The 23,820-nt window shown below is 56.4% G+C and overlaps 1 protein-coding gene across 2 annotated transcripts; it reads right to left on the bottom strand.

Moving 5' to 3' along the window:
* Positions 1-233: 233 nt before the first annotated feature.
* Positions 234-22,819, bottom strand: LOC105480720 (T-box transcription factor 1). 2 transcript variants are annotated; one of them, XM_071080015.1, is made up of 7 exons: positions 22,295-22,804; positions 20,308-20,409; positions 19,326-19,497; positions 18,543-18,698; positions 17,837-17,904; positions 17,660-17,760; positions 234-358 (listed from the first exon to the last, which is right to left on the bottom strand). In XM_071080015.1, exons 1-7 carry the CDS (start codon positions 22,741-22,743, stop codon positions 249-251), a joined length of 1,158 nt encoding a protein of 385 aa, XP_070936116.1. In that variant the 5' UTR covers positions 22,744-22,804; the 3' UTR covers positions 234-248. The 2 variants fall into 2 exon arrangements, with proteins under 2 accessions (XP_070936116.1, XP_024648329.2); XM_024792561.2 differs by lacking the exon at positions 234-358 and adding an exon at positions 16,305-17,271 and having other exon boundaries at positions 22,295-22,819.
* Positions 22,820-23,820: the final 1,001 nt, after the last annotated feature.

Genomic DNA, 23,820 nt, shown 5'->3' with positions numbered 1-23,820 from the left:
TCCTGGTGCCATTATCTCTTGCTACATTAATAAACCACCTCAAACAGAGCAGCATAACAGCCATGCTGTGCACGTGGGCTCTGTGGGTCGGGAATTTGGGAGAGGCTGGGCTGAGCGGTTTGTCTACTCCATGGGGTGATGGCCAGAGCTGGAGGATCCGCTTCCACCACAGCCTCTTCACTCAAGTGCTTGGAGCCTTGGCTCCATTCAGGGGCTGGGCACAGTGGGGACCATCAACCTGAGCGCCTTCAAGTGTCCTTACAGTGTAGTGGTCTCAGGGACTCAGACTTCTTACTTGGGAGCTTCAAGAGCACATCCAGCAAGCCAGGCTGGAGCCCAGAGCCTTCTGTGACCAGCCCTGGAGTCAAGGAGAAGGGACACAGATCCCCACACTGGGTGGAGGAAGGTCAAAGTGTTTGTGGCCTTTATCAAATAAGGCTTATCCTTGTTTCTCTTTGTGTAGCGAGAAAGAGTGAACACAGACAGCTGAGGCCCCAGTAACATCGGCCTCACACACCATCAGTAGGTGGGAAAAGTCCAATGTGCACCCACTCAGTTTGCACAGCCACAGGAAGCCTGCCCAGGACCACCCTGTCACTCAGCCCTGCGGGTGTGATAAGACACTGACAAGGAAGGTTAGTCCTTCCTTGTCCCAACACACCAGGCAATATCTCCAAATGAAAGGACAATGCAATGGGCTCTCTCATCCGTGAAACCCAAAGAATCGCTCATCTCGGGAAGAGATACCAAAGTGTCACAAACTGAAAGCAAATACAAAAGATGGGCTAAAGAGTTCCTCAACGTAACAAGAGGTTTTGTTATCAAAAGAGACTCAGCATTAAAAATAATAAAATACTTAAGAATTAGCTTAACCAGGGAGGTCAAAGACTTGTACACTGAAATCTGTAAAACACTGCTGAAAGAAATTAAAACATAAATAAACGGATATACATCCCATGTTCATGGATTGGAAAACTTAATATTGTTAAGATATGCATAGTACCCAAAGGAATCTACAGATTCAATGCATTCCCTTCAAAAATCCCAATGACACTTTTTGTGGAAATAGAAAAAGCCATTCTGAAATTCATATGGACTCTCAAGGACCCCCTAATAGCTAAAACAATCTTAAAATGAATAAAGTTGGAGGATTCATACTTCCTGGTTTCAAAACTTATTACAAAGCTATAGTAATCAAAACAGTGTGGTACTAGCATAAAGGCAGATGTAAAGACCAATGTAATAGAATAGACAGCCTAGAAATAAACCATCCTGTATATGATCCAGTGATATTTTTCTTAATTAGAAACAGGGTCTCACTGTGTTGCCCAGTCTGGTCTTGAACTCCTGGCCTCAAGCAGTTCTCCCACCTCTGCCTCCCAAGTAGCTGGGACTATAGATACATGCCACTGCACCTGGCTGGCCAAATGATTTTATTTTATTTTATTTTTTATTTTATTTATTTATTTATTTATTTTGAGACGGAGTCTCGCTCTGTTGCCCAGGCTGGAGTGCAGTGGCGTGATCTCGGCTCACTGCAAGCTCTGCCTCCCAGGTTCATGCCATTCTCCTGCCTCAGCCTCCCAAGTAGCTGGGACTACAGGTGCCCGCCGCCATGCCCGGCTAATTTTTTTGTATTTTTAGTAGAGATGAGGTTTTACCATGTTAGCCAGGATGGTCTCGATCTCCTGACCTCGTGATCCGCCCCTGCCTCGGCCTCCCAAAGTGCTGGGATTACAGGCGCGTGAACCACTGCGCCCGGCCCCAAATGATTTTTAATATGGTGACCATTCAATGGGGGAAAAGACTGTTTTTTTAACAAATGATGTTGGGAAAACTGGATTTACACGTGCAAAAGAATGAAGTTTGATCCTTCACCTCATACCCTATAAACTCACAATAGAGCTAAATTAAGACCTAAAACCATAAAACCCTTAGAAGAAAACATAGACCAAAAGCTTCATGACATTGGATTTAGCAATAAATTCTTGGATATGGCACCAAAGGCGCATGTCACAAAAGAAAAAAAATAGACAAACTGGGCTTCATGAAAATTTAAAAGTTATATGCATCAAAAGACACCATCAACAGAGTAAAAAAGCAGCCTACAGAGAAAATCTTTCAAACTATATATCTGATAAGGGATTAATATCCACAATATATAGGGAACTCCTAAAACTCAACAACAACAAAAAAGCCAATTCAAAAATGGGCCATCCTGGGTGCTGTGGTATGTACCCAGCTATTCAGGAGGCTGAGGCAAAAGGATCACTTAATACAGGAGTTGGAGTCCAGCCTGGACAACATAGTGATACCCTGTCTCTAAAAATTAAAAATTAAAAGAAAATAGACAAATAAGTAGACATTTCTCCAAAGAAGATGTATGAGTAGCCAGCAGGCACAGCATCACTATTCATTAGGGAAATGCGAGTCAGAATTATAATGAGATAGATACTGACTTACACCCATGAGGATGGGTACACCAAAAATAAAAACAAAACAGAAAACAAGTGTGTGGAGAAATCTGAACCTTTGTGCATGGTTGGTGGGAATGTAAAAATGGAGTAGCAGCTATGGAAAACAGTGTGGTCATTTCTCAAAATCTTAGACATAGAATTACCATATGAGCCAGCAGTTCCTCTTGTGACAGAACACCCAAGAGAACCGAAAGCAGGGCTGCAAAGATATTTCTATACCCACGTTCATAGCAGCATTACTCACAGCAGTCAACAGGTGGGAGCAACCCAAGTGTCCACTGACAGATGAATGAATCAACAAAATGCGGTACAGACATACAACAGAATAGTGTTCCGCCTTATAAAGGGAAGGAGTTCCGACACAGGCTACAACACGGATGAACCTTGAGGTCCTCACACTCAGTGAACTAAGCCAGCCACAGAAAGACAAATGCTGTGTGACTCCACTTACATGAGGGGCCTAGTCAGATTCATAGAGACAGAGCAGAATGCTGGCTGCCAGGGGAGGGGAATGGGGACTTCTTGTTTAATGGGGACAGAGTTTCAGGTTTCTGAGATGAAGAGTTCTGAGATGGATGGTGGAGATGGCTGCACAGTCATGTGGATGGACTTCATGCCACTGAAATGCACACTTACAAAGGGCTACGATGGGAAATTTGATTTACGTGTATTTTAACTCAACGTTAAAAACTGAAAACTAAAGGTCTGGTTAAGTCTAGCTAATTAGCAAATACATCACCTGACATAGTTCTTTTTTTTTTTTTAGACGGAGTCTCGCTCTGTCACCCAGGCTGGAGTGCAGTGGCCGGATCTCAGCTCACTGGAAGCTCCGCCTCCGAGGTTCACGCCATTCTCCTGCCTCAGCCTCCCAAGTAGCTGGGACTACAGGCGCCCGCCACCACGCCCGGCTAATTTTTTTTGTATTTTACTAGAGACGGGATTTCACCGTGTTAGCCAGGATGGTCTCGATTTCCTGACCTCGTGATCTGCCCGTCTCGGCCTCCCAAAGTGCTGGGATTACAGGCTTGAGCCACTGCGCCCGGCCTCACCTGACATAGTTCTAATTTTTGTAGTAAGAACATTACACAATAAATATGTCAATTTTATATGTCAATTTAAAAAATAAATAAGTAAATGTGAAAGGAAAGAGCTCGAGGGGGCAGTCAGGCTCACTGGGCAGCGGCACGTGGCCTCAGTGTGGTGCCCCCGCCTGGCAGCCGCCGGCCAGGGCTTTTCCCGAGTGATGTGGGTCGGATGCTAATCCCCAGGAGGGTGCTAAGAGCACGTCTGAGAAAGAATAAGAACGGGCTAGAGAAAAGCAGGCTACTACTTTCAGAACCAGTTTGAGGGAATCATCCTCAGTGTGTGGGAGTCTGGGCTGAGGTGTTTAAGGCATTTTTGGATCAGATATGTTAAGCTTGTAGTTTTCATTAAATATTTAGAAGTGTTTGTAATGAGTTTACAGTCAATGTTTAAATGTGAGGAGAAATTTACTTTGTTTTATCCAACAAGTTTTGATTTATCAACTGAGAGTGTGACTCTGTAGAGAAGTATTTATTACAAAACATGCAATTTATTCATACTGGAATTTACTGAACAAGTCACTGTTTTTTAGTTTTGGAAATTTCAAACATGAACCAAAGTGAAGGGAAACACGATAATTCCATGTGCCCATGGCCCGGCGTCCTCCCAGCCACCAGGCCCTGGGTATTGAAGGGTTGGCACTCTGCGGGGCAGGGGAGCCCCAGGTTCACACAGCCACCTGCATCCCTCAGAAGCTCCACTGCTCTCTCTGGTGCATTCCTGGACGTCTCAGCTTTCTTTTTTTCTTTCTTTTTTTTTTTTTTGAGATGGAGTTTCGCTCTGTTGGCCAGGCTGGAGTGCAGTGGCGCGATCTCCACTCACTGCAAGCTCCGCCTCCCAGGTTTACGCCATTCTCCTGCCTCAGCCTCCCGAGTAGCTGGGACTACAGGCGCCCGCCACCACGCCCAGCTAGTTTTTTGTATTTTTTTTAGTAGAGATGGGGTTTCACCGTGTTAGCCAGGATGGTCTCGATCTCCTGACCTCGTGGTCCGCCCATCTCGGCCTCCCAAAGTGCTGGGATTACAGGTGTGAGCCACCACGCCCGGCCTCAGCTTTCCCTTCCTTGTCCTTCAGGACATGTTCACATGGGTGACAACCCCATCCCATGGGAGTGGATGAAGTGCCGTGTCAGAGGTGCCTCTTTTCTTGTAGATGAGACTGCACAAATGTCCAGTGTCTGAACCGCATGCAAGGGCAGGACAGGACTGGATTTCCCAACGAGCCGAGCCACCCACAGGACACAAATACGGCCTCCACAGCCACACCAGGTCCCACCTCAGCACAGCATGTGCCTTTCCCACAGTCAGTGACCCCAAGGAAAGACGTCAGATCAGGGAACTAGATCTCCCCCTTACTTACTTTTATTTATTTTATTTGTTTGAGACGAAGTCTTATTATCGCCCAGGCTGGAGTGCAGTGGCGCAATCTCAGTTCACCACAACCTCTGCCTCCCAAGTTCAAGCAGTTCTCCTGCCTCAGACTCCCAAGTAGCTGGGATTACAGGCGCCTGCCACCACGCCCAGCTAACAGTAGAGATGGGGCTTCACCATGTTGGCCAGGCTGATCTCAAACTACTGGGCTCAAATGATCTGCCTGCCTCAGCCTCCCGAAGTTCTGGGATTGCAGGCGTAAGCCACTGCGTCCGGCCCCCCTTATCTACTTTTAGAAATAAGGAGCAACAGGCCAGGCACAGTGGCTCACGCTTATAAAATCAACACTTTGGGAGGCTGAGGCGGGCGGATCACCCGAGGTCAGGAGTTCGAGACCAGCCTGGCCAACATGGTGAAACCCCGTCTCTACTAAAAATGTAAAAATTAACCAGACGTGGTGGTGCAAGCCTGTAATCCTAGCTATTCGGGAGGTTGAGGCAGGAGGATTGCTTGAGCCCAGGAGGCGGAGTTTGCAGTGAGCTGAAACTGCGCCATTGCACTCCAGCCTGGGCAACAAGAACGAAACTCCGTCTCAAAAAAAAAAAAAAAAAGGAAAAGAAAAGAAAAGAAAGAAAGAAAAGAAAAGAAATAAGGAGCAATGGCTGGGTGCAGTGGCTTACACCTATAATCCCAGTACTTTGGAGGGCAAAAGCAGGAGGATCACTTGAGCTCAGGAGTTTGAGACTAGCCTGGGCAACATAGTGAGACCTCATCTCTTAACAACAACAACAAAAAAGCCAGGTGTGGCACACACCTGTAGTCCTAGCTATTCGGGAGACTGAGGAGGAAGGATCGCTTGAGACTGGGAGGTTGAGGCTGCAGTGAGCCTTGATCACGATGCCACTGCACTTCAGCCTGGGTGACACAGCAAGATCCTGTCTCTTGAAATAAGGAGCAGGAATGTGCTGTTTTACTAGTTAAGAGTAACAAATCCTGGTTGGGCGTGGTGGCTCACACCTGTAATCCTGGCACTTTGGGAGGCCAAGACAAGAGGATCACTTGAGCTCAGGAGTTTGAGACCAGCCTGAGCAACATGGCAAAAGCCTATGTCCACAAAAAACTTAAAAATTAGCTGGACATGGTGGTGCGTGCCTGTGTTCCCAGCTACACGGAAGGTTGAGGGGGGAGGATCACTTGAGCCTAGGAGGTCGAGGCTGCCGTGAGCCATGATCACACCACTGCACTCCAGGCTGGATGGCAGAGGGAGACCCTGTCTCAAAAAAAAAAAAAAAAAAAAAAGAGTAACAACACATCCTGAACCTGTGCCCAGCACACTGTGAAACCCAGTGAAAGGGGCTGAGAGAGGATGGAGAGGGGGAGACAAAAAGGACCGATACTCAGAATGGGTCAAAACAGAGAGGGCGTGGGAAAGGCCAGCGCGCTCTTTATCTGTAAGAGTAGAACTTGGGCCGGGCGTGGTGGCTCAAGCCTGTAATCCCAGCACTTTGGGAGGCCGAGACGGGCGGATCACGAGGTCAGGAGATCAAGACCATCCTGGCTAACACGGTGAAACCCCGTCTCTACTAAAAAATACAAAAAACTAGCCGGGCGAGGTGGCGGGCACCTGTAGTCCCAGCTACACGGGAGGCTGAGGCAGGAGAATGGCGTGAACTCGGGAGGCGGAGCTTGCAGTGAGCCGCGATCCGGCCACTGCACTCCAGCCCGGGCGACAGAGCGAGACTCCGTCTCATAAAAAAAAAAAAAAAAAAAAGGAATAGAACTTAACGTTCAATGACGTGCACCCTCCGCAGCGTATGGGATTGAGCGTTACCCAGGAAGCTCCTCCTCCCGTGTGCCGGCCCTTCCTGCCTGCACTGGCTGACCTGTGTTCTGCACTGTGGTTTTGCCTATTCCCAGACAGCTTATAAACAGAGCCATGCACACGGCACCGCCCGAGCCTGCTTCCTCCCCTCAGCGAGATAAAGTCAAGACTCATCCAGGTTGCCTGCGTCTGTAGGTCATTGCTTTTCATCCTCTCACTGGCAGAGGCACACGCGGGTAGTGTGCTGGCTCTGAGTTGGCGGCTGGCATGGACGTCGGCTACCAGCCTCTGCCTCCATCCCTTGAGAGTAGGCGTGCTTTCCTGAAGCCTTGCACACCCAGACTGATCACATGCGGTTCTGCTTTTCAGGCCCAGTGGCCGCCCTTGAGACATGACTCCTCCCTCCCTGGGTGGGAGACCCAGCTCCTAAGCAGGGCAAGCAGGCCTGGCCCTGGAGTGGCCCGAGGTCCCCTCCTACACCCATCTCCGAGGTGATCCTGCCTCTGCAGAGCCCTCCACCCTCCGCAGGCCCCTGGGTGTCAACTGTCCCTGCCTGGCGGAACATGAGCGCTTGTAGAGCAGGCACTGTGTGTCTTGCGTTCATGGGATGGATACTTCGGCACCTTTGCCTTACCCTCCCACCCCTAGCGAGGGAGGACTGGGCCTTCCTGGAGCAAGGGGCCACACATCTTCCTCCTGAGGAACTGAATTCCTAAGGAAAGCTATAGAGCACCATATTGTGTAGGGACAGAGAAACCACCCCTGAGAGAGAGGGAGATCACGGGCAGGCACGGAGCACAGGCCCCAGAGCTGGGGTGGACACGGGCCACAGCACTGCCTGTCCCTGGGGAAGCCACTGGGACTTCCAGGTGGTTTCAGGGGCACTAGCAGCCACGGATGGTGAGAACTCCCTCCCACCTATGCCCACGTGGCTTACACCTTCCACTCGGGAGCTGGTGGGACTTGCCTGGGGCCTGAGCGCTTGGAGGGGCCACCTCCAGGGACGGCTCCGGTAACCCTCCGTCTCCGTGCAAAGCTGTCACCAGCCTTCTCCAGCACAGCCTTCTCCAGCACAGCCTGGCAGCCTCCCTCGAAGCCCGCCTCACTGCAGCCAGACCCCTCAGGCTCCAGGCGAGCACTCCAGGCTGTGCTGCCTCACTGGGGAGTCTGGGCCCACTTGGGCAGGGGGAGGAGTGCGGAGAGGGCCCTGGAGCACCACTTCATGCCAGGTGGTACTTGGGAGCTTCTGGCCTCAGAATATTCGGGGCTGCACCACTAGCTGCTTCAGACAGGGTGCGGTCATGTGGGAAGGCCTCGCCATAGCAGTCCGTGGCTCCGGACCTGTGGCTCCGAGCGTGCACTGCAGAGGGTGGACGGCATCCCCCGTCTCCACCCACCAGATGCCAGAAGCACCCCGACCCAGTGTCCCAGGCACTGTCAGACACCCCGGGGGACAAGACTGCTCCTGCTAAAAAAAACCACTGCGTTAGAGGCAGGTAGGGAATTGGTCAATCCAAGATGAAGAGCGGTGGCTTTTGCAACCTGTGGATGATCCAGGATTTTTAAATTGTTACACATACGTTTAAAAACACAAATTTTGGCCAGGCGCAGTGGCTCACTCCTGTTACCCCAGCACTTTGGGAGGCTGAGGTGGGCGGATCACCTGAGGTCAGGAGTTCGAGACCAGCCTGGCCAACATGGTGAAACCCCGTCTCTAATAAAAATACAAAAATTAGCTGGGTGTGTTGGCAGGTGCCTGTAATCCCAGCTACTTGGGAGGCTGAGGCAGGAGAATCGCTTGAACCCAGGAGGTGGAGGTTGCAGTGAGCCAAGATCACACCACTATACTCCAGCCTAGGTGACAAGGGACAAACTCCGTTTCAAAAAACTAAAAACAAAAAACCCATAAATTTGGCCAGGTGTGGTGGCTCACACCTATAATCTCAGCACTTTGGGAGGCCGAGGTGAAAGGAGAGCCTGAGCCTGATCCTGAGTTCGAGGCCAGCCTGGGCAACCCAGTGAGACCCTGTCTCTATAAAAAATAAAGAATGTGCCATTGTCACCATGTTGAAGTACACAATTCAGTGGCATTAAGTGTATTCCCAATGCTGTGCATCCACCTCCAGATGAATGCAAAATGGAACCTCTGTCCCCACTAGACACCAACTCCCCATTCCCCTCCCCCAGCACCTAACAATCCCCATTCTCCTGTTTCTTGAATCTGACTACTTGAGGTGCCTCATGCAAATGGAATTGTACACTACAATATGTGTCCTTTGTGACTGGCTCAATTCATGGAGCATAAGGACCTCAGGGTTCATCCATGTTGTAGCATGTGACAGAATTCCCTTCCTTTTTAAGGCTGGATAATACTCCATGGTACACACACACACCACATTTTGTTGATCCATTCATTTATCAGTGGACACTCGGCTCGCCTCCATTGTAAGTAATGCTGCTATTGTAAGTAATGCTGCTGTGAACATGGATGGAGAAATCTCTCTTTGAGACTCTGCTTTCAATTCTCTTGGGTATTTTCCCAGAAGTAGAATTGCTGGATCATACGGTAATTCCATGTAGAATTTTAATTTATCTTAGAGACAAGATCTTGCTATGTCACCAGGCTGGAGTGGAGTGGTGTGATCATAGCTTACTGCAGCCTGGAACTCCTCGGCTCAAGCAATCCTCCTGCCTCAGTCTACCAAGTAGCTGGGACTACAGGTGCCTGGGCCTGCCCAGGCGGGTCTTGAACTTCTGGCTTCAAGAATTCTTCCTGTTTCACCCTCCCTAACAGCTGTATAATTTTTCAAGGACCCACCACGCTACTCCCCGCAGCAGCTGCACCATCTTACAGTCCCACCAGCAGTGTAGACGGCTTCCAGGGGCTCCACGTCCTCACCAATACGTGTTGTTTTCTGTTTTTGTTTTTTAAAATCATCATCATCCTAATGGATATCCAGGTGTTTAATATTCACCCTGAATCACCTTCTGGGTATACATGCGATAGGATCTCTGTCCTGCAGCACCAATTCTTATTGGGGAAGAGACCTGTGCGTGGGAAACAGCTACTACTGGAATAGCCACTACTGGAGGGAAACTCAGCAGCTGAGGGTAGAGGGGCAAGGTGGGCTTTGCAGGCAAATCTCCCCCAGCAGCTCAGGAAGGACGCCACACTGGTGCCCAGGGGTCTGGCCCACCCTGAGACCACTCTCCTCCTGGCAGTGACTGCATCAGGGTGCCGAGATGCCTGGGGCTCCATCCTGCAGTCACCTGTTAGAGGGACAGGACTGTGTGAGGCCTGAGGACCTAGGAGAGCAGGTGGAGGCCAGGAGGTGACAGGGGCAGCTGGGGTAAACTTCCCAGGCAGTGACTGGGCATGGGCTCTCCTGAAGCGGGTGCCTGCCTGAAGATGGCCCCTTCTGGCTGGCCACCTGGAAGGAGGGAGGGTCCTCCAAGGAGGACCACACAGCCAAGCTGGAGGGGCTACCTGGAAATGCCTCTGTGGGGTGCTAGGGGGCCCCCAGTTGCAAGTCTCTCTCATAACTAGGCTGTTTCTTTCCAGCACCTACCACGCAGGGTGATGGGTGTCTTGGGATGTGCTCCTATGTGTTGGTGTCAACCTCACATAGGGAAGGTGAATGTGACAGTCCATTCCCAGGAGGTGGCGGAGCAGGCAGGCTTTCAGATCGGTCAGCTGCATCTTAATAAAGCTGCTTGTTTTTCTAAGTCCCTTGAGACTTGACTTATTGTTATCAGAAGGGTGATTATTTGCATGGAAGTGGCTGTTTCCGTATTTTGCCTCAGCTCAACGCCCGTGCTCGTACAGCTCCGAATCCGCAGAGGAACAATGCCACCAGCTAGCAGCCACTCTGTGGTGCCCGGGCTTCCTGTGTAGCCCAGGCCTCGCCTGCAGCCCCAGCAGCACTCGAGTGCAGGAATCCCACCAGCCTGAGGCGACAGGGAAGGGGACCTGTGTCCTGCCACTGACCCCGATTCTGTCCCTTATCACAAAGGTGGACTGGAGAAGGGCGCCCGGCAGTTCCTGAGAACCAGCCCTGCGGTGAAGGTCCCTACCCTGCTCTGGGAGGATGTACTGCCTCATGGCTGAAGGTCCAAACCACGGCCATGAGCAGTCAGGTAGACTGGGGACTGTTTGCCATCACCATCTTCGTTCTGTGATGATGTCACAAGAAAAAAAGCTGTCTTGGGGAGTAATCCAGAAAACACATTCTGAGATAAAGGATGAATTCAGAAATGGAGGGGAAAAAAAACTATTTGAGAACAGGGCTGGGCACGGTGGCTCACGCCTGTAATCCCAGCAATTTGAGAGGCTGAGGCTGAAGGCTCACTTGAGGCCAAGAATTCAAGAGCCAGGAGTTCAAGACCAGCCTGGGCAACACAGCAAGACTCATATGTCACTACAAAATATTAGCAGAGTGTGGTGGCACATGGCTGTAGTCCCAGCTAATCAGGAGGCTGAGTCTGGAGGATAGCTTCAGCCCCGGAGTTCGAGGCTGCAGTGAACCATGATCACACCACTGCACTCCAGCCTGGGCAACAGAGCAAGACCCTGTCTCATAAAGAAAAAAAGGCCAACATGGTGAAATCCCATGTCTACTAAAAATACAAAAATTAGCCGGGCGTGGTGGCAGACATCTGTAATCCCAGCTACTTGGGAGGCTGATGCAGGAGAATCACTTGAACCCAGGAGGCAGAAGTTGCAGTGAACCGAGATTGTGCCACTGCACTCCAGCCTGGGCGACAGAGCGAGATTCCGTCTCAAAAAACAAAAAAAAACCGTTGAGAGGAATTGAGGCTAGAGTGACAGAGGAATGAAGAGATGGGGAAGACTGGGGATGTGCAGAGAGGGGTGTCCTGAGAAATGACATGAGTGAAGAGTGAGGTCCTGGAAAGGACAGGGCCACTGCAGGGGCTGGAGACAGAAGCCAGGGTCACCACCTGCAAGAAAGTCACCCAGAGCAAGATGCTGGCACCCAGCGTTGCCCCAGGCCACAGTGGGCACACAGACATGGGCCTCAACTGCAGGATCCTGGCAACTGCCACTGCATCATGGTTTCATGTGCAGCCAAGATCCTTCAGTTAGGCTGAGACCCCCCACTTTGATTAAGAGAGATACCAACTTCAGAGGTGTTGAAATGCAGGCAAAAAACCCTGTGCAACTCAGAATTGGTGAAATGGGGAGATGCACCCCAAAGCTTCCGGGGGTCTGCACTGCAGGAGGGGGGCCTGGGCTGGCCACAGAGCAGAGGATGCCGGCGGGGCCGGGAGGAGAGGATTACGTGCTTACTTTGTGCAATTGAAAGCTGATAGATAAAGGATGTTGACAATGCCATCACCCTTTATAATTAAGAAGATAATTTAATTACTGCTATTAAAACCTAAGCCTCTCCCCCACATGGGCTGGTTTTAGCAAAATATTCTGGTTCTGCTGTTTCCCACACACAGACCTGGCAGCGGTTAAAGAGAGACACTGAGTCTCCGGAGTTTCATCTGAGGAGCCCATCTGGTTTGAAGTAGTACAACAAGCAGGAAAGGGAATTGAATCAAAGGCACCAGTTGTGTTTTTTGAAATCCAGAAAATGTGTGAGGTAGCATCAGGGAAAAAGGTCTCATCCTGCCCCCCCCAGGCCTGCGTGCCACTATGCCAGGCTGGGGGTCCGTGTCCCCACCTGCTCCTTGGCGGGGCTCTGCAGGATGCCCCTTCGGCGGGGAGGGGGGTGAAGGAGCTTGGCGAGGAGGAGGGGCAGGATGGTGCAGATGCTTGCGGACCCTGCCCGAGCACACAGACTCATTGGAACCCACAGGGAGGAGAGAAGTAGGAATGAACGTCCCTGTGCCCATGGCTGACACAGGCCTCCACTGTTGACAGAGAGTTTCTCCACACAAGGCGGAGGTCAGCACCCCAGCTGAAGGGGAAACTGAGTCTCTGGAACACGGAGTCTCTGAAACACAGGCCACATGCTCTGCCCTGGTGCCCACCTCCTGGTTGGGCTGCACTGCCTGACACACTGGAGCCATCCCTTTCTCCTAGAAGCAGCTCCTCGCCCACCACTCTCCCTCCACCAGCGAGAGGTGAGGCTCTCTCTGCCCTCGGCAGCTGTGGCCACGTGGAATTCTCTGGTATGCGGGTGCTTTGATCTGCGGCACACCTGGAGATCAGGGCCTCAGCCTCACACAACTGTCATCGCATGGATCCCACACACCCCATGGACTTCCCCAGCTGGAGGGTGCGCCGCAGGGTGGGGCCTGGAGCCCGCCAGGCCAGGGTCTCATCTCCACCAGGCCAGGGTCTTGTCTTCCTCCGCAGCTCAAGGTGCCACCAAACAGTCTCGCCTTGTCCCACAGCCAAGCCCCAGGGTGCTCCTGCCTCTGCCCCTCCAATGGTTTCCTGGGTGAGAAGCCCCTCTGAGCAGTGGGGTGCCCATCATCCCTTCGACAAAGGGGCACATGCTGCAGAGGGCAGCGGTGGGGGGTCCTCTGAAAACAGGGAACAGGGCTACTGTAGGATTGCCCAGCTACACCCTGAGGCCCTGGGGTCCTAGAACCCTTCTGTGGGATGCAGTGGTGTGAAGGGGGTGTGGATGGTCCATTCTTAGTCAAGAATGTATCTATTTCCTTCGTTGTGCATCTGTTGTATTTGGAGAGTTTTTGGGAGTGAGGAGTCTGGGGGCCCTTCTGGTCTCTTGTCCTCCTGAGTTCTGGCAGCTGGACGTCTGGAGCCAGGCTAGGGGAGGGGAACGGGGCCTCTGGACCAGCTAGGGAACCTGGAGGAGGATGCTTGGGGGAAGTCCAACAGCTGAGGGGGAGCCTCTAGGGGAACAGCAGTGGGACGAGCCCCCATCCCCTACACCGTACTGCCCAGCACAGTAGCGTACAGAAGGGGCAGGGCAGGTGTGCTCGACGAGGAACCTAAAACAGGGAACAAGAAGGGGAAGGAAGAACGGCCACTGTCAGTCCAGTAGCGCAGCTAGGACAAATCACCATAGACCTGGTGGCTTATAAACAGTGGACAGTTATTTCTCCCAGTTCTGGAGGCTGGAGGTCTGTAAGCAGGGTAGCACTCAGCTAATCCTGGTCATGAGGGCTCCACGCTCGCGACCTAATCACCCCCTAAAGGCTCCATCTCCTGCCGCCATCACCTTGGGGGTGAACGTTCAGATCACAGCTGTCACAGAGGAAGCTGCTGGAAGCCAAGCCTTAGGGCAGCTGCCCACAGGAACGTCAGCTCCACAGGAACGGCCAGGAACGGCACGGCAATGGCTGGGGCATTGGCCAGACAGCGCCCGCGGCGGGCAGGCAATCACCAGGCACTGGTTGAGGACTGAGCACATGAGGGACAGTGAGCAGCGGCGTGCACCAGTCTTGCAGACACACAGCCAGTGGAAGCTGCCACCCAGACGCCGGCCTGCGAGCTCTCATTTACAAGAAGTTCTCAGATGCACAAACTTATTTATGGGGGTGGAGAGGAGGAAACCCACGCCTCTGTGGGCCACTGCCCAGCGTGGGAGCGCCTTCAGCAGCAACAGCAGCACTGTGGTGACCCGTGGCCTGTGAGCCACAGAGCACCTAGAATGGGGCCAGTGAGGACCTGAATGTTTAATGAATCCTGGTTCACTAGGACACGTGGCTGAGTGTGATGGCTCATGTCTGTAAGCCCAGCACTTTGGAAGACCAAGGCAGACGGATCACCTGAGGTCAGGAGTTCACAACCAACCCGGTCCACATGGTGAAACCCCGTCTCTTACTAAAAATACAAAAATTAGCCGGGCATGGTGGTACATGCCTGTAGTCCCAGCTATTTGGGAGGCTGAAGCAGAAGAAATCGCTTGAACCCGGGAGACAGAGGTTGCGGTGAGCCGAGGTTGCACCATGGCACTCCAACCTGGGCGACAGAGCGCAACTCAGTCTCAAAAAAAAAAGAATGTGAATAGCCCTGGATGGCCAGTGGCGGCCCTGCTGGACAGCTGGGTGCTCCATTTAGCGTGGCCATCCCAACAGGAGGGGCACGTTAACAGGCCAGTTTGCTGCACAGCCAAGGTCCTTGCACATTGCTGTGTGTCCCACCCTCATTGACAAACACTGTGTTTGCTCTTTGTTCAGGGGAGAGCTTTTCCTCCCTTTAGCTTTGAAAAAAACCAAGGTGGAGGTGTCGAATGGCAGCCCCTCCGCACACCCTGGATGTGGAGTATGGAATGGCTGCTTTCTGACCGCAGGAGAGGGAGGCCCTCTGCAGTGCAAAGCCCCGCCCACTGTGGGGCACATGGGTAATGGCTGCCCCAAGTTCACACAGGTGTGGATCAGGACTCAGGAATGGGCATCCACAGCCATCCCCCAGAATGCATCTCCAAAGCCGTGTTCACGGAGCCTGTGGGCCACCGGGGCAGATGCTGCAGAGGTCTTCACGCTCTGGTGTTAGCTACCCTTTGAAGCTTTAGATGGCCCCTGGAGAACCCCTCCCACCCTAGACTGGCCTCTGGGAATGGTTCCTGCCATTCAGTTACTAAGACCCCGCTCACTTCACGCTGCCAAGGCAAACATGGATACGAAGAACAGGTCCATCGAGAGTGGACATCTGGAAACTCCTGGCTGTGCCCTCGGAGAGGTAGCACTCAGGCTGCCGCTACCATGTGGAGTGATGAGCCAAGTGGCCTAGAAGGCAGCAGTTGCCACAAACACACTGGGACAGGCGCGGGAGGTGGGGGACAGAGCCTCGGCCACGTGCACTTCCCGTTCATCTTGTGTCCAAGTCAGCAGCCTTGGCGCTGACCGGCTGTCAGCCCTTCCTGCTTGCACTCAGGAAGGGAGGGATCAAAGAGTTCCTCTTGCCCCATCCCTGGTGTTGAGTTAACAGGGAAAGGTCCCTTAGCCACCTGGCCTGGGAAAAATGCTTCACACACAGGTCTCAAGATGACTCATGGCCACTGTCATTGTGCCCCCTAGCCAGGTCACTCCGTAGGGACACTCACAGCAAATAAAGTCAATAAGCAGGGAACAGGCGGGCCTGGGCCGGCAGGGGAAATGCTAGCAAAACAGTGCTGCCTGTTTTTGTCTTTCCATGATCCCATCCCGGTCAGAGGCTTCTCCCGCTCCCAGCAGCGACCGGCAGTGTCTGTCATGACCCTTCTTCCCAATTTCCATGGAAAAGCACAAGCATCTGTCCCGAAAACAGGCCAGGGCACAGGCCCAAGTCCCAGAAGAGGGACAACTGCAGGTGTGAGGAATTTAAATAAAAAGGCAGGATGCACACCTGGGCGGTACCACCAGCCCTGGGGAGGCTGGGATGAGACGGGACGGTGGGAAGGTGGGGGGAGTGCACAGGCCTGGCAGGAAGGGCCTCGGAGAGGGGAGGGGCAGTGGGAGCCCCTTTGGGGCGGGGAGAGGGCAGGGGGCGTGGCGGACAGGGCGCAGTGGGACCCGGACCGACCTAGTCTGCAGGGATTGGGGATGGGGAGGCCCTGAGGGCCCCGAGCCACCCTGGGCTCGCTGTCCCGAAGATTCCCAACGCGATCTAACTGGGCGCAAATAAATGGACACGCAGGCGGCTTCCAAAAGAGGCGAAACCGTTTATCAAGTCGGCGCCGGCGCGGTATCTACAGTATCTACAATATCTACACGTATCTACACCGCCTGCAGGCGGGGCTCTCGGGTTGTCTACACTGCAACTGCCGGCCGGGCTGCGGGCGACGCGGTCTCGGGGAGAACAATAAATATCACTTCCTTCCGCCTGCGACCGGGCGCTTTGGCACTGGCGGGCGGGGACCCCGTGGCCCTCGGGGCCGGGGAAGGACCCGCGGTGGCTCCAGGGACTGGGGAACCGGGATACTTCGATAGCCCAAGGGGCTGGGGGGTGGCGAGGGGGCCCCCATGGCTTCGAGGCTGGGGAAGGGGAGACCCGAGGTGGCCCCTGGGACTGAGGAAACATATTTCTTGCTGGCCCTTGGGGCAGGGGGGTCGGGCCCCGCGAACCTCGGGGCTGTGCGGGGCCGGGGCGGGGGCGCGGCGGGGCGGGGCCCGCGTTATCTGGGGCAGTAGTCGTAGGAGCCGGGCGGCGCGGCTCCCGCCGACGAGTACATGTTGGCAGCCGCGGCGGCGGCGGCAGCAGCGGCGGCGGCGGCGGCAGCCGGACTCACGGGGTGGTGGTGGTGGTGGTGCGGGTGAGCGTGCGGATGGTAGCCGTGGCTGCGCAGGCCGGGCAGCGGGTAGGGCGCCGGCCGGCTCTTGGCCCCGAGGTAGTGATCGTAGGCGGCAGCCGGATACTTGTAGGGGTGGTGGTGCAGCGGTTCCGATGCGCCGGGCGCCTCCAGGCGCAGCTCGGGGTGCGGGGGACTGGGCCGGCCTCCGGGCGCGCCGGGCAGCGGGACTAGGCCGCCGGCGCCGCCGGCCCCGGGCAGCGAGGGGCTTAGCACCCGGGCCAGCAGTTGCGGAGGGTGCGCCGGGTCCCCGAGTACTGCCGGCCCGCCCGCGTCGCGCTCGAATTCTCGCCGGGCCTCAGCCGCGTCTGCGGAGAGGGCCGAGGAGTAAGCGCGGCCGGCCGTGGCCGCCAAGGAGCTCCGACGCCCCACTCGAGGCCCTGGCGGGGAGAAAGCGCTCGGCCGCCCTCGGTGTTCCCGACCAGTCGGTGCGAGCGTGCCCGAGACCCCGCACCGCGGGCGCCCCGAACCCTCCCCGGGGCCCGCGCCCCTCTGCGGGCGGCGGCGGCGGCGGCGGGCGGGGCGCAGCCGTCGGGCCAGGCGGGCGAGTGCGCGCTTGCCCGCCGCCGCTGCAGTTGTGCAACCGGCGCGAAAGCCTGGAGCGCCCCGGGGGCGCAGGCGAGGTCGGGCGAGGCCGCCGGCCCGGGGAAGAGCGCGCACAGGGCCGGGACCCGGATCCCACGACCCCGGCCCTACCTTTCTCCGCGCCGCTGGGCTGCGTCGGGGAGGCCACGGGGTTCCGCGAGCGCGCGAAGGCGCTCATGAGCGGCAGCGCGCCGGGCCGGTGGTTCCGGGGCCTGTGGGCGGGAGGCGGGTCAGGGCGGCGCCTGCACCAGGCGCCCAGCGCTCACTCTCTCTGGGGAGGACACTCACCAGTCCTCAGGGTCGCAGTCCCGGAAGCCTTTGGCGAAGGGATTGCTGGCAATCTTGAGCTGCGTGATCTGCAGGGAGGTGGGTGAGAGCAAGCCGCTGGAGCCCTGCAACCTGGGCCACCCGACCTCGGCGGAGGATAGGGGAGTGTTAGGAGAAGAGCACCAAGGGCCTCTCTGCTGCCCCGACAAGCAGCAGCCCACATCTGCCTCTCCTCTACGGAGCTGGTGCTCCCTCCTGCAGGGGGCGGGGGTCTGAGGAACCTCCTCTCTCACTAGGGAACCCCTCTCTGGTGTCCCCCAAGTGGATGGGGATGGAGACCCTATGCCCCTGACTGGGACGGGAATGTGGTCACCGCCCCCCTCCCTGTGCAGCGCGGGGCGGGGCGGAGGGAACAGAGCGGGTTCCCTAGGAATCTGGGTACACCTCAGATCAGGCCCCTGATGGGGAGTTTCCGGAATGGTTCGGAAAACAAACTTTCAGGACAGTTGCCGCTGGAGGTCAAGCTGATAGGAGGCTGGGCCAGCCAGCCTCTGGAGGGAGGGGGCTGCTTGAGGCCCTTGGGAGTGGGGCTCCAGTTGGGTTGGGCTCCACTGGGACCACAGCCTGCAGGTCTAAGCGAACCTACTGTCCCCAAACGGCAACTGAAAATTACACCCGCTTCCCCAGAGGCATTGAAGCTGCTCAGGTCCTCCCCGCAGGCCCTCACCCGATGGTTCTGGTAGGCAGTGACCGCCGTGAATCGCGTCTCCTCAAACACAAAGGTTTTAAAGTTCTCCTCGGCATATTTCTCGCTATCTTTGCGCGGGTCCACATAGACTACGTGGAAGCGGGGCTGGTATCTGTGCATGGAATTCAGAATAATCTGGAAGACAAGGTGGGGAATCAGCTCTAGTGGTGGGGCTGGGCTGAGGATCTGGGGTGGGAGCCAGGAAACGGGCTGAGGTCTGAGTTGGCAATGAGTTTCCTGGATAAGTTGGGCAAAACCCTTAATTCCAAGATGAGGCTGGGTCACTGGGCCAAGAGGAGGCTGTGACCCACTGGCAACTGCCAGGAATGAGCTCCAAGCGGCAAAAGATCTGGGTTTAGGTTCTGTGGTGCCTGCCCAGCGGCCTCGCCGCCCTGGACTCCATAAAGCCTTTCTCCAGCCCCCTTGCACGGCCCCATCCTTTCCATTAAAAAAGGTTCCCGCATAAAATCAGGAGTGGGGTGAGAGAAGGAGGGCGACCCCTCTCCCAGGGCCCAGGTCCACTAGGCTGTGTGACCCCTGACCAGAGGCTGCTCTCCCCATCGGCCCGCCAGTGCTGCCCAAGCTCTGCCTCAGCCTCTGGCCTCGCAGGGACTCTAAAGGGCCTCCTCAGGGGCAGCCCAGAGCCTCCTGGAGACAGCCGAGGGCCTGGGGACTCTACAGGCCTCTTAGGGACAGGCGGGTGCCTGGGGACACGAGGCCTTGCTTGTGGGACACCGGGAGCCTGGGGAGGCGGTCGCTCACGTGGCCGTTGTCGTCCAGTAGGTTGTTGGTCAGCTTGAGCTTGTCGAAGGACACGATTTGCTTCATCCACTGTGCGCCCTTGGCAGGCGAGTCGGGGTGGTAGTGCACGCGGCCTGGCGTGGCAGGGTCAGCCTTCCCTGCCACCAGCCAAGAGGAGCTGTGGAAGGCGTACCTGGAGCGGCACGGAGCAGGGTTGTGCATGTGGAGGTGAACCCAGAGGGCCTTGACCACTGTGCTGGATGAACCCTAAAAATGCCTCTGAGAAGTTTCCCCGCCTGTGAGATTGAACCCTCTGCTGCCACACATGCTGGGAGCTTTTCCGAGGGGGCCTATGGACTAAACAGAGAACTTCCACCCACCCCAACACTCAAAACAATTAAGGAACTGGACACCCCGTGGGGCACTGAGCGCTCCCACCATCTCATTTCGCTGGATGCGGGTCCTCCGGCCCGGTGCCGCTGCGGTGGGAGCCCACACTTGGTCTTGCCGGGCCTCAGGCACAGGGCAGTGCTCATTCTCTTTATTAATTGCTGTTAATTGTCCAGGCAGCTGAGGCCCGCCCTGCATAATCTCTCCCGGCCACCCCACCTTTCCGGCCCAGCTCCAGGACCCAGAGTTCCCTGGGGATGGGGGAAGGGAACTAGGCACTCAGGCTGGCCTCCTGGGAGACAGAGACTTTAAGAAGTCCGGGGCTGGGTACTTGAGTGACCACCCTAGGGCCACACCAGCCCAGGGGCGCAACAGCTGTCTGCAGCCTGCGGCTCAAGGGGCTCCCAGAGGCGGGTTCTGAGAGCACAGGGAGTGGGATTGTCGGTCTGGGGTCAGATGGGAGTGGAGGAGGGAGCGGGTTGATCGGGCAGCATCGCAGGTGCCTGAAGAGTTTCATGGTGCAGACGACCCTTGGAGTTGGGTCACCAGGCAGAGACCTGCCACTTTCCAGGGTGCCCTCCCAGGTCCCTTACGCTCACAACCGCTCGCTCACCGGTAGCGCTTATCATCCACCGGCACGAAGTCCATAAGCAGCATATAGTCGGCCATGGGATCCATGCCGAAGAGCTTCACTTGGAAGGTGGGGAACATCCGCCTGGGGGTGATGAGGCCTCCGGTCACCCCAGCTGGTGGAAGGCAGCCCCCCTTAACCTGCCTGGGGCTAGCAGCCCCTCTGCTTGGCCCTTCCCTCCAGCCTCTGGGGGCTGCTGTGTCATCCCAACCCTTGGGCTCCATCTCTCCTGGCTTAGCTGCTATAATCTGAGCAGGCCCCTACTCAACTGGGAGCTCGGCACAGCAGTGGAGCTTCCTGGGCCATTCCTGGACACAGAAATGGCAGGCCCAGCGCTGGAGACCCCACCTTCGGCAACCTTGGACTGCATAAAGCCGACCTTGCCCTTGCTGATTTTTTGGCCTCTTGGTCCCAGATTCGGCCGGCAGCAGGGTGCCTAACATGCGCCCTTAGCAGAGCCTCCCCAAATTGATGAAAGCAGCTCCCGGCTCCAACAAAGTGAAACCGGGTAGTCCCGTGTGATTTCAAGGCGTACTCACTGCCCTTTTAGCTGGGTCTTCGGCTGTTACCCAATCCCCTCAGTGAGGCGAGGGCCCAGAGCCCTCACTCCCCTGACACTCAGGGCCCCACTCTATCATGGCCCCATGAAAGAGTCTCCCCACCTTCCTCAGGGCACAGGCAAGCTTCTGCTCCCCTTAAGACACATAACCCCAAGACGCGGCTACCCAGGGTGGACGCAGCTTATGTCTTTCCCATTCCTCAAATCTCCCCCGCTTTGGACCCTGGCTCAGTAACCGATCAGGGCTCTTGAAAGGACATTCTGTGGTACCTGGACGGGTGTAGGCCATGGGCAGCCCCCACATGATGGCGCAGGAGTAGTGGCCGTGGGGCCCTTCAGGACAACACAAGGATTGGCCCTCACTTGCCCTCCCCACTGCCTCCCCTCACAAGCAACTCCCTGCAGAAGCCTCTGAACGTAGGTTCCCAGGTGAAGCCCAGCACGGACAAGGCCCTTGCCGGGCTGGCCTGAGCCAGAGGCTGTGCTGCCGCTGTCCTCAGGAGGGCCTGTGTGCCTGGGGACAGCAAGGAGGGCCTGGAAAAAAACCCACAGAGCTGGAGCGGAGCACAGGCCCAGGTTCCTCAGGAAGGACGCGGGCAGCAGGGAAACAGAAACTACGAGAAGGCTTTGCAAACAGGCCCTGAGCTCCCCTTGGCTGTTCGAACTCCGAGCTGGTGTGTACATTTAGACACAGCCCGGCACCCGCCTTTGTCTAATGGTCAAATCGGGTGCATCTGCAAAACTTGTTCCCCTTCTCTCTTGGTCTTTAAAACAAATACAGGCCGGTTGGAAGGTGACGGGCCGCTGGCTACAGAGCCAGGCCTCACAACTATGGGGATCTAGGCTGAAGGAAACTGGGTAGCAACTTCCACGGAACAGTGCACGCTGTTTTTAAGGGCAATCTTCTCCTGAAAGTGTTCAGAGAGCTGCCTGGCTGCTGCTCTATTATCTTCCCCGCATAGACTGAACTCCAGAACCGAACTAGCGTTTCCTTGAGGTGGGATTTACTAGGAGTCGGCCCGGCGGCGAGGTCCCCTGGACGCCGCTGCCTGTCCCCAGCCGGGTGCGTTCCAAGCTGGGCCGGTTTCTGGGCCGCGCGGCGTCCTGGGGCCGCTGGCGGGGCGGGCGGGCGAGTCCCGCGGGGCTCCTCGCCGGTTCCCGTGTGGCCCGCGCCGTCTCCTCCCGCCCCGGCGGAGGATAGGTGAGTGTTAGGAGGGGAGCGCCGGGCGGCTGTCGCCGGAGCCGGGACGGCGGACAGCGAGGGAGGCAGCGGGGCCCAGAGGGGCCCGCAGGTGGCCGGGCCGCGCCCCCGACCCGGCTTTCGGCCCCGCTCGCGCGGATCCGGCGGAGGCCCGCGGCCCTGGCTGCAGCACGTGGGGAGGGTCGCGGCGTGGGGAGGGGCGCCCTGACCTGCCGGCCTTGGTGACGATCATCTCGGTGCCCAGCTGGTTGAACTCGTCCCACAGTGCCTTCATCTCCAGCTGCACGCTCACACCGGCCACCTTCGCGTTCTTCTTCACCGGCGCCTTGGCTGCGGCCGCGCAGCTGGCCCCGGGGCCCTCGGGCTCGGCGGCAGCGCTGGTGGCGGCCCCGGCGGCCGGCGCAAACGGGTAGGCGTGCGGCGGCGGCGGGCCCGGGGCGCCGGGGGCGGCGGCGGCGCACGGGTCGTAACGCGGCGGCGGCGGCGGCGGCGGCGGCGGCGGGGGCTCGCGCGGGCCGTACGGGTCGGCGCCGGGCGACGCGGCGCCCGGGAAGCCCCCCGCGGCCCCCAGGCTGCTCAGGCTGCTGGCCGTGAAGGCTGCAACGTCGCAGAAGTGCGAGAGCTGCGTGAGCCACGGGCTGGACACGGCGGAGATCATGACCCGCGGGCCGCCGCCGCCGCCGCCGCCGCCCCCGCCACCGAGCTGAGCGCTGCCCCGCGCCGCGGGCCGAGTGGCGGGCGCCGCGCTGCGTGCGCCCCGGGCCGCGCAGCCCCACACCGCAGGCCGGCCCCGAGGAGGCGCCCCGCCCCGCCCCGCCCCGCCCCGCGCCCCCCCACCCCCGCGCCGAGACAATGGCCTCGCTCCCTCCCCCGGCCCTCGCCCCTCCCCCGCCCCTTCCCCCTCCCCGGCCCCCAGCCCGCCCGCCGCGGCTCGCTCGGCCCGGGGCCCCCCGACCGCCCGGACCGGCTCACCGATGCGCCGGGCCCTTCGGCCGGCCCTCGCTCTGCCGCCCGCCCGCGTGCGTTTCTCCTCTCTCTCTCCCAGACGTTCTTTTCCTAATTTGTTATTTTACCTTTGTCGTCCTCATTTAAATTTTCCCTCCCGATCATCTTTCCTTCTTCCCCTATCTCAGTAGTTTCTCTTTATTTCTGTTTTACTTTCCGCCTTTTCCCGTTTTTCTCCATCCTCGACTTCCTTTTCACTTTATTTTTAATCATTCTTTGTCTTTCTTTTAGTCGGCGCCTTTCCTCTTATTTCTGTATGTTCTTTGTTTTTTATGTTTTTTTTTTCAAAAAGAAAAAAAACTAAAGTCTTTCCTTTTTTTCTTTTTTATGACTTTGCTTTCTGTCTTAAATTTTCCCATCATTTCCTCTCTTCTCTTTCGCTCTTGCTTTTTATTGCCTTTTCGTGTCTTTCTGTTTCTCTACTACCTTCTTCTTCGGGTTTTTTGTGTTTTCTCCCCTTTGCTCAATTTCGTCTCCTCGGCTTCCTCGCGGCTTTCTCTCCTTCTGTGAAACTCTTCTGCACTCTCCTCTCTTACTAACTTTCCTCCCCTCTCTCCAAGCTCACGGCCACCTCTGCTCTTCTTCCCAGCCTCACTTGCCCTCTTCCGGGCCTGTGTTTACCTGCGTGCCCATCTCCAAAGCTGGGCCCCCAGGCTGGTGAGGGGACAGGCTTTGGGCGGGATGCTAGCTCTTCCTCTCTGCCCCAGAGCCGCAGCCAGAAGCCTGGAGC

The sequence above is a fragment of the Macaca nemestrina genome, chromosome 15, assembly GCF_043159975.1.
Source record: "Macaca nemestrina isolate mMacNem1 chromosome 15, mMacNem.hap1, whole genome shotgun sequence".
NCBI classification, from domain to species: domain Eukaryota; kingdom Metazoa; phylum Chordata; class Mammalia; order Primates; family Cercopithecidae; genus Macaca; species Macaca nemestrina.
This window is presented reverse-complemented; position numbering and strand designations above follow the sequence as displayed.

Coding starts and splice junctions, on each gene's coding strand:
- LOC105480720 (XM_024792561.2), bottom strand. CDS start 22,743: ATGATCTCCGCCGTGTCCAGCCCGTGGCTCACGCAGCTCTCGCACTTC. Junction 20,410..22,294: donor ATCGTCACCAAGGCCGGCAG/GTCAGGGCGCCC, acceptor CATCACCCCCAG/GCGGATGTTCCCCACCTTCC. Junction 19,498..20,307: donor GTGGATGATAAGCGCTACCG/GTGAGCGAGCGG, acceptor GTGCCGCTCCAG/GTACGCCTTCCACAGCTCCT.